The 10,364-nt window shown below is 39.5% G+C and overlaps 1 protein-coding gene across 1 annotated transcript; it reads left to right on the top strand.

The window, feature by feature from the left end:
• The first annotated feature begins 28 nt into the window (after nucleotides 1-28).
• On the top strand, nucleotides 29-9,515 carry chst3a (carbohydrate (chondroitin 6) sulfotransferase 3a). The gene is made up of 4 exons (XM_022212379.2): nucleotides 29-463; nucleotides 2,502-2,640; nucleotides 4,559-5,110; nucleotides 6,200-9,515. Exons 2-4 carry the CDS (start codon nucleotides 2,522-2,524, stop codon nucleotides 6,894-6,896), a joined length of 1,368 nt encoding a protein of 455 aa, XP_022068071.1. The 5' UTR covers nucleotides 29-463; nucleotides 2,502-2,521; the 3' UTR covers nucleotides 6,897-9,515.
• The last annotated feature ends 849 nt before the right edge of the window (nucleotides 9,516-10,364 follow it).

Genomic DNA, 10,364 nt, shown 5'->3' with positions numbered 1-10,364 from the left:
CACAGGATGTCCCACGGAGAGAGAGAGAGCGGCAGTGACTCGAAGCGTGGAAACAGTCTGCTCACTGGTGCGGTGGGATCCGGTACATGAGGGAAAAAAAGTTGGAGGAAAAAGTTTGGAAGCGATCAGATAAGAACAAGTTTCAGGCGCAGTCAGTGCGTAGAGCATCTATGGAGCGTGAATTCTACTATTAGATCCGTGGTACTTGTTTATTTAACTCTCTGTTCAGTCAAAGTTAAAACAAACAATCAGACATTTCTCTCCGGTGTTTCGTTATTGATAATGAATCTACACGGCTACGAGGCTCCGCGCTACGTCTGCTGAAGGAGAGGAGCCCGCGTCCGAGGATACAATGAAGCAGTGTGTCCTTGTCCGAGACAATGCAGCGAGATGCTACGAGGAGACGACGTTTCCCACAGGATCAGGGACGTTTTGCCCGATTGCACAGCGACATCAACTAAAGGTTTGTGACACCGACTCGACACGATACCCACATGTTATTTATTTGCTCTTTTTTTTTCTCTCGCAAGAAATGACTCCAAGCTTGAAAAAGCACATCATTCAGAGCCTCCGTCGCAGCTGGTTCTGCTGCCGTTGCGTGTAAAAACGCTATAAATACCGAATGATGCCAAAGTGTACTAATTTCTGTGAGATGCGGACGTGTCTTCTAATTTCGCGTAGGTATAAACGATGATCGGGTAAATATGGAGGCTGTGTGTGTGGTGTAGACTCCATAATCAATAATTCCTTCTATTACAAATGTGAGTTTCTCATTGAACAAATTTTCCAGATTTAATTCTTAATATATGGAAGCATCTCATTCCTGCGCACTGGAGATTAATACAGTATGCAGAAGTATTCATTAGTCTGTATTTATAATGGTTCAGTGGATGGTGGAAATGAGACTGTATTGAAAGCCCCCTCCCCCTAAATGACTGCCATAGTATTAAATGGAAACCTCTCTCTCTCACTCACACACACACACACACACACACACACACACACACACACACACACACACACACACACACAGGATGTAAGTAGTAAATAGAAGGCTATGGCATCCAAACTAAAATCAATCAGTTACATGGAAATGCAAAGCAGCACCTGCATAAATCACAATGGTTGTCAATAATACCTAATTGTATACACTAACACCCAGCAGTGTTTCCAGGGAGAATTTACCTCCCAACATCTCCGTGAGATGCTGCTCCAAGGCTCAGAACGCAGCCATTAATGTAATTTGTAGTGAGATGATGAACAGAGTGATGTGTGTTTCTGCTTGAGCAGATAGTCAGATTTGCCAAACGCTCCAGTGACTCTTGAATATGTAAAAGTGCTCGGCTCCAAGTGCTTCAGCCTGACAGTTTGACGGCTATGGCGTATTAAGCTCAGATAATTGGGTGATATTTACTCACAGAGCACACAATCAGTTCGCAACTGCTTGAAAACGGCACCCTTTTTTTTCCTTTTAATGATATGCTTTGTAGAAATTATTCACTCTCTTGACAGGACCAAATGGAATGTGCATGTCTACATTTCTTTTTCACTAACTTGAAAATGTACAGACAATTTATTCAAAATTAAGAGATTTGTTGCATTGACACAAACTAGTTAACGTATGGGTCGTCTTCCTGACTGATTTGCCTCATTTCTGAATCCAGTTTGCCTGAATATCCGTTATACTTTAGGGCAGCATTGCACAATACCCACCTCAGACATCAAAATATTACAGTTCACGATGCAAGCTCTGACTTGTTATCCGAGGTGATGAATGACAATGAATGGACCTCTTAAAAATTACAATCGAACGTCATTTGACATTCAACTTGTTGAGGCTTGTGGGTGAAAATCTGATTACCAGAAATGATACAGCGACAATGATCAGACCTGAGGCAGTTTTGCAGCAGAGGTGCTTTCCACATGTGCACACCCTACTAACCATTTCACTTTCATTTGTGTGGGTGAGTGTGTGGGAGTTCTGAAGTTCGCTTCAACAAGAGTTGTTGGTGTTGAAATCACAAATCACTGGAATCAAAATTTGCTCTGCCCTCTGACTTTGTGGTTTGCTAAAAAACAAACAAACTCCTGTTTACAGGAATCCTCTGGTTCATGTGTCTTTTTCTGTATGTCAGACCACAATCCTACAAAACATACTGTTCTTTTCTCTTCCCTGAAAAATGAGACTCCAAACACAACACAAAAGTGGGTGTTGATGTACGAACAGCTGAACATTCCTGAGGTTTCCTGTCAAGTGCAACTGCAACAGCATGTTGTCTTGATAACAAAAAAACCTCTGTCTAAATTTATGATTCTCTCTCAGATCTAAGAATAAGAACTAATAGCTACATTTCCTCATGTACCAATGAAAGCGTTTTGTTTGCCACGATTATGACATCAAGTCTAAAAGATGGCATTCAGTGACATTTAAGTATCACTATTAGTCTTTTGTGCATACTCTGTTTTACTATCTGTCCTAATAAGTACTTTTCTTGTTGTAGAATGAAGCCTTAGCCTCTGCATGACTGTAGACATCCAGTTACAAAGCCAGGACTCCAGAATGAAGATCAAGTATGCAATCGTCTTCATCTGTATCGTGGCCCTGGTCATCATTGAAAAGGAAAGCAACATCCTTTCAAGGTAAGATAAGAGGCTGCAACTAGATTTTGTTGAAGCAAGTGCAGCAACTTGGCATTTTGTGATGGCCGGATTGTCTAAGCTTCCATCTGATAAAATACACATTAGAGTATCTGAGTAACATCCACTCTAAAGTGAAAAGACAGAAACTATTTGTGTTTTCTGTTTGGTCAGAAAAATTGCTCATGCAAATGTTAGGAAAGTTCGGGGAATTGTATGTTTTTTTTGAACTTTCACCCTGAAAAACACACTCAGATTGAGACATTAACAGCTGCAAAGCCAAATGTGCAATCTTGGTCTCAATGAATCAGAGATACTTGGGAGAAGTCCACTTATCTTGAGATTTGGAAAAACTCCAGCAAAAACTGGCACTTCAACATCTACCTTTTTAAAGCTGGAAATTAGGCCTTAACACCATCCTTTTAGCAATGAAGTTTTAAACATCGATGTTATTGAAAAAGTACTAGAAATACTAAACTGCAGCTCCAACAAGTCTGACGCAACAGAGATTAAGCACAACAAATCCTATGTCCATTTTAGCAACAGTAGTACCAGAAGACCTCTTCGGTAAATGTCCCTCACCTGAAAACCGTCTAAAAATGGCAGCAGGTTATGTTTTTACATTCGATATGACCTGATCCCTTTACAGGGTTCTTCAGGTTAGAAGAGAGCTATAGTTTAACATTTAAAGCGTATTATAATTCCTTAGAAAAGTTACGTAAGAAAGAGTACAAATGTATTCCTAACCTTGTCCAATGGTAGCAAATCTACAGTCTGTCACATTTCTGTCTCTCCATGCAAGCTTATATTACCTGCTGAATGAACAATCTTCAGAACAATGATAACGTGGCATAATTTGTCTCCACTGTTAGTCTTTTAAAGACTAAGAATCTAAGAAACCCAACAACCTTTTGACTCTTACTGGAAGATCAGTAGTCTCAGGTGTGAGTGGTTCCCTGCGAGAATTTTAAGCTGTCGTTACCACTAGATAACAGAGTTTGCCCCCAAGTTAAAGTCTTTTATAAAGGACAGTTTCTGGTATTTATCAATAATCTTTCACCTTTAACAGCAGACTGTGCGTTGTGCACCAAGGACAGGAAGCAGGCGGATTGGGAACTTGGAAACCAAGTTAAATTTATCAGAAACGCAAAAGATTTATCCAGTCACAGGTCAAAAATGAAAATATAAATGGCTTCGTCATCTGTAAAACAGCAACAACAAAAAAAGAGAGGGATGCACATGATTGGCTGTCCATGCAACAAAACAGACTACTCACTGAAAGACAGGACAACTCATGCAGCGTCAAAAGAGAAGATAAGCAGCCAATATCCAGATGTTTGTCACTCACTGGTGAATTTTTCTTTACTGGAACTCATCGGTTCAATTTGGAACCAAGAGTGAGTGACATTAACTCTTTAATGAAGCCGAACAAGTTGTTCTAGCTTTACAGTCTTTGAAGTTTGCCTTCAGGGGGAATGAATGAAGGTATATTCTAGCAGTTATTTAGGGAAGAGGCATTTTTCTGACTTTTTAAGGTAGGTTTTTACATTCTTGAACAGATTTAATTGCATTCATAGTTTTGAAAAGTTTTTGTATCTTTCTTAAAGTTTGTACTCTATTCATATTGTTGTGACTGAGACTTTTTACTTTGGTTTTTACTGTTAAGGATTCGTACTTCCTGTCAGCTCAGTATAGACTGTTTTTCCACACCTTCAGTAAATCACTGTGATAAAGACACTTTGCCAAAATGTGTTGGTGAAATAAAGAGTTGTTTTCCACAGTTGTAACTCAGACATACAATGGCTCCTTGTGCAAGTGTCAGATAACTGCAAAATCTCAGATATAAGATATATGTTGAGTGTTTATACTTTTTCATCTGTTGCTACTTGATAGTTTTAATCAAGTCTTTCTTTCCCTTCAGGGTCTCTGATAAGCTGATCCAGAGGCAGACTCCACAGCAGACCCCACAGACCCCTCTGGATTACAGCAACACAACACAAAAGGGCTCCCTGATGGCGCTCAAAATGCTGCTCTCCAAACTCTCTGGTACAAAAGGCAACTATTCCAATTTCTCCGAGGAGCAAGTGGAGGAAGAACTGGACGACTTAGGCTCGTACAGCTACAGCGGCGGCCGTAAGCACATATTACTGATGGCCACCACACGAACGGGCTCCTCGTTTGTGGGGGAATTTTTCAACCAGCATGGGGAGAAAATGTTCTACCTGTACGAGCCCTTGTGGCATGTCGAGCGCATGCTGACCACGACTGCAAAGACAAACAATGGGACAGTGTTGGCGGGAATCTACCGGGATGTGCTCCAGGGGCTTTTCTTGTGTGATTTCTCCTCACTTGAGAAGTTCATCTCTCCCCCACCTCAGGACCACGTCACCCCGGCTCTTTTCCGCAGAGAGTCGAGTTTATCGCTCTGTGAAGAAAACGTCTGTTCTCCTGTAATCAAGGATGTTTTTGAGAGGTAATGTATATCTTCTAGATGCTTACTGATATTGATTAGGCTTGTGATGATTTTGACTCTGAAAAAAGACCTAGAATTCAACCAATACAGCTGCAAAGAGGGAGGAAGAGTTTTGTCACTCAGAGCTCTAAAGATGATATCCCTGTTATTAATCAATACAGAAACAGAGGACTATCCTGGATAAAAATAGCAATTTATAGACTAAACATTCAATCTATTAATCCATAAATATGGAGATTAGTCAATAATCAATAGAAATAACTACTTGAAGCCTTATAAACTACAACTTTTTATGCTTGATGATTGTATGTTTCTTACTGAAATGTTGTGAATTTCAGTTGACTTCATCCCTTAAAGGGTTAGTTCGGTTGTTTTGAGTTGGGTTGTATGAGGTACTTATAAATAGTCAGTGTATTACCTACAGTAGAAGGCACATCCACAATTTTGGAGAAGTAGACGGGAATACTGGCATGAAAGCAAGGCAATGTACTGCTTTTGCTACACAAACTAGCTGGACAGCTCAAGGCCTCATTTTCACTAAACAAACTTTCTGACTGAAGCAGCAGTGGACCAACAACTCCTGTGTTCTTCAGGGTAACCTTCTGATGTCACAGGTGTCTGGTGGCTTCGAAGAGAGCTATATAACTGCTTGTGTTCCCTCTTCGGTAAAGCAGTGAAAAGATTCAAAATGTAGTGTTCACTTCAGCTGATGTGCATGCTTTTTTAGCTGGGCCTTTGTTTGGTGTCTAAAACACTTTCTCTGCTGCACCAATCCACCATCTACTGCAGCTAATACACTGAATATGCATAACTACGTCATACAACCCTGCTTCAAAAGATCAATCTTAAATCTGCAGGTTTTTATCTCCACAACCTTGTATCTTTGACCTTATTTCAAGTCAGGTATTTCTTCATCTTTCGTACTATTGACTTTGCTAAGAGTGTTTCATATCCATAAAGGCATTTTGCATCCTCTCTACTCAGAATATTAACATGATATCTACTTCTGGAGCCTTAAATGCCTGAAATATTCCCTCACAACTGTCTGAAATAAATTTATCGTATAAAGACTATATCATCTTGCCTCAGGTATCACTGTAAGACTCGTCGCTGTGGGCCACTCAACTTGACCCTGGCATCTGAGTCTTGCCTTTCTAAACAACACCACGCTATCAAAACTGTCCGTGTGCGTCAGCTGGACACACTGCAGCCTTTGGTGGAGGACCCTCGCCTGGACATCAGAATTATCCAGCTAGTTCGTGATCCAAGAGCTATCTTAGCATCACGCATGGTGGCTTTCTCGACAAAATATCAGACTTGGAAGTCCTGGGCGCAGGACGGTCAGGTGCCTGAAGATGACGAGGAGGTGAAGAGGCTCAAAGTGAACTGTGACCACCTTCGGATGTCTGCAGAGATGGGGCTGAGTCAGCCTCACTGGCTGCGGCGTCGCTACATGTTGGTGCGTTATGAGGATATCGCCCGCTACCCCATGCAGAAGGCAGAGGAGATGTACAAGTTCACAGGGATACCGTTTAGTTCCCTGGCTAGGGAGTGGATTCTGAGGAACACCCAGACCACACAGGAAGCCAGCGGGATCTACTCCACCCAGAAGAACTCATCAGAGCAGGCAGAGAAATGGAGATTTAGCATTCCCTTTACATTGGCTCAGGTTGTACAGAGAGTGTGTGGACCCACCATGAAGCTATTTGGGTACAGATTTGTGGATGATGAAAAAACACTGACCAATAAGTCTATCACTTTGCTTGAGGATAAACTGTTTGATTAATCAAGAGATCAAAAATTTAGCTGTGAATCTCCAAAACATGCATGCGATGGATCCGAACCAGGAGAAGCCATTATTGCCCAGACCAAAACTTAAGCAGGAGTGCCAAGAAAGACTCAGCATGTTTTATTGGTGGCCAGAACATTTGGGCCGTACAGTCATGTTCATACTCACCAGTGATGTGCCTCATTGTAACAATGAAGAGCCATTTGATAAAGAGAAATATTTATTTGAAAAACTGTGTTCACTGAGCAGCCTGGTATTGAAGCTTTATGTCATGTTCTGTGTTTCATTTGAAATGAAACAGGCATAGATGTGAAGCCCGACTGTAAGAGATTATTATGTAACATTTTATTAGTCGTGGGTTGTGTTTGGATTTTCAGGGATAAACTGTGATGAAAGTGATGTACGTATGTTGTGTTTGCGAGTATGTGTCTGAAGGAAAGGTTATTCTGTTCATTAGTGCTTGATAATTAATATTCATATTTCAATAGAGCTGCTTAAGAATATTCAAGTGCTAGAGTCGCTTTAGATTAGACCTGACGTGCTTTGATAGGATTTAACAAATCAGACTCAGGTAAAGTAAATGTGGAGCTGTATTTTGTGGCGTCTTTATGAGGAGCATTCATACCTTTGAAACTGTTTACTGTGTGAAAGTAGAGGTTCATTTTTGGCGTTTTGATCCAAATGCTGTTTAAAGCAATTCTCTTCTGATGTAATTAATGTGGCACCAGAGTTTAAGACTGAAAAAGATCAATTAAAAGAAATGTATAATATTTATGAGGTTATGAGAAATGAAATCAAACTGTAAAAGAAATATAACATAACTCAGGTGTGTCTTCAGAATTTAAATTTAGTTTTTCCTAATAGCTAACTAGTAGCCTAATTCATTGTAATGTATTTCCCAGTATGTTCCCATCTCTAAGTAGCCAGACAGTTTGGCATCATTTTGCAAATCTGCTGCTGCTGTCGCCAGGCAGCTTAAGCCGAAGCTGATCTATGTGTCAGAGAAGTGTGTTTTTTGGACTTGAGTATAAAACTGTTTGACAAGAAATTTTTAATCACCTCAAAACTTAAAGTAACAGAATCTCTAGGAAGATTAAGACTTGCTTTAATGTTCTAAGTTGTGTGTTTTGCTGACAGCTAATATATATGTTGTATGTATGCATATAGCTTATACCTTTAAGCGAAACCCAGGTGGTGCTGCATTAACTGTCACTCTTGATGGTATATAAAGGAAACCACTGTGACTCTAGTTCAATGGCAGCATTGTGCTCAGCTTGGCTGAGGCCCGACTGAAACGGCCGTGCTGCTCCTGGAAAGGGATATGCATCAGAGATACATATAGTAGTGGGCTTATACTACCTTCTCTTTAAATGTTTAAATATGGATACATATATATGGTATTGAGCTGACTCGCCACTTAAACCAAAAGGAAAACTGTGAAATACCAACTTTGTAGCGCAAACTAGGGTATAGTCACAGTAACTAATTTGAGTAATTCAGATATTCAGAGTGGTAATAATCTGTTTGGGAGAAAAGCAGGTTTGCAGTTGATATTCTGACAACTGATGCTGTTGTCAACTTACATTCATAGTTTTCATTCTGGAAAAAATATTACATCAGGAAAGCTGTTTTGAAATTTTAAGTTCAAGTCAAGCTCAGGTTTTGCCAAAGCAACTGTCTCTCTCCTTTTCTGTTTTTAATGTCCAAATATAGTCATGACTCCTCAAAGGCTAATTGCAAGTTAGCTGCATATCTTTCAGGTCTCTGATTTTTTTTTTTTTAACTATTAAAAATATTTTGAACATTAAAATTTTTTTAACTTTTTTTCTTCCACAGTTCAGTTACTAGTGCTTTTTCATAACTGAGACTAAGTCATTTGAATGTAGGAGCCTAATAATCAAATATTCTTACCTGTGAAGTCTTAGTGTTACCAAATATGACACTCTCATATTTTACTCTCAACTCACAATACAAGTCAAGTGTTGTGGTAATTGGCTATCAAGCCCTCAAAAGAGATTTAGAACTTGTTCTCTCTCACTTATTCTATTCACAGCTTTAGCAAATGAAAATTATCTGCTCTCCACCTATACTCAATATGTTCATTTTGGTCAAATAAACACATACCTTTTATGTCAAGCTATCACTGTTTTCAAAATTCTGCTGAATATGCTGTATTTGGTCACATTTTAGTGAAAATACTGCATGAACGGTTTGACTTTAATGATACTTTTTTTGCGTTATGAAAACTTGACATGGCATTGAAGCTGACTTCGATGTTGAAATGTACTTTAAAAAGTTCCGACACTCACCTTTAAGACCACGGAGGGTGACTGTTTGATGCGCAATATTTTAGGTAGAGTATCATAATAAATTCTTAACTCATTGAATCAGTGGGTTATGGTAACTTGTCTTGTCAGAGTGTTGTCTTCTGTGACTTTTTAACTTTGTTTAATGTCTGTAGATATGTTAAACCCACATTCTGGTTATTCTTGCAGAAGAAACCAATGGCTTATATGCAGATTATGCTGATGCAACTGGAAATTTATCACAAAGATGTAAAATGTTATTTTCTTCTGTTGAAATGATCATTAAATTGATTCCTCTGGTGTGAAAGTGCTTTGAAGTCATGAATGTATGAAGTGAATGAAACTGAATGAATGTATTCATGCTTCTATCAAACATAAATGTTCAGAAGTTCAAGGATCAAAAGTAAACTATCAGCTGTTTGCCATTTTACTTATAACATTTTAGATCTTCAAGTTCTTGCAAAGCGGTATTAAATTCCATCAAGTGTCCAAGAAAGGAACTGAGCCAGGAAGTTTCAGAGGAAATGTCTTGTGTTTTGGGAGTTTCTGTGCACAAACACAGTTTTGTGTTTAAGGTGTTTATCCTTTTGTGCAATGAGCTAAATGTGTGTAAAGGTATCCATAGTTTATTAGCCCGTATGGTTTTATTTTATCTCAAATGCAAAGCTTTTTGTAAGCTTAAAACTACTGGCAACTTGCCGCAGTCTTGCAGCACAGATCGCTACTGAGACAAAAGAGGTGTTGTAAATTCTTTGTACTCCTGGATCTCTGCATTTCTGTTGACTCTTGAAGATGGTAGAAAATAACAAGTAACTCCAAACAAACCAGCACATATAGTCATTACTTTAAGATTCCTGAGATCGACATGGATAAAATGAGGATTAATGGGGACCTGTTTACTTAGCAGCATTCTCTCAGTTTGGCTCCACATCCATATGCATGCTGTTGCCAAGGATCCCCAAAAGGCTGAGTGTGAATACGGCAGAAACAGGGAGCCCATTCAGGTCCGCATTCTTTTCACATCCCAGCTGAAAGAAAGCACTTTAGAGTTCACAGCTGTTTGTCAAGCTGATTTTCTCCCATATCATTTCCACGATGTTACTTCCACAGGGGCACAGCAGATGTTTCTATCCTTTCACCCTTCTGTCTTCTGCAGCAG

This window comes from Acanthochromis polyacanthus, chromosome 15, assembly GCF_021347895.1.
Source record: "Acanthochromis polyacanthus isolate Apoly-LR-REF ecotype Palm Island chromosome 15, KAUST_Apoly_ChrSc, whole genome shotgun sequence".
NCBI lineage: Eukaryota > Metazoa > Chordata > Actinopteri > Pomacentridae > Acanthochromis > Acanthochromis polyacanthus.
Note: the sequence above shows the minus strand (reverse complement) of the source record. Positions and strands in the feature narration are given on the sequence as shown.

What these genes read in the sequence shown, in the direction of transcription:
- chst3a (XM_022212379.2), top strand. Translation starts at nt 2,522, where the DNA reads ATGACTGTAGACATCCAGTTACAAAGCCAGGACTCCAGAATGAAGATC. An exon ending in GAAAGCAACATCCTTTCAAG is followed by an intron (nt 2,641 to 4,558) that starts GTAAGATAAGAG and finishes CTTTCCCTTCAG; the next exon opens with GGTCTCTGATAAGCTGATCC. An exon ending in ATCAAGGATGTTTTTGAGAG is followed by an intron (nt 5,111 to 6,199) that starts GTAATGTATATC and finishes ATCTTGCCTCAG; the next exon opens with GTATCACTGTAAGACTCGTC.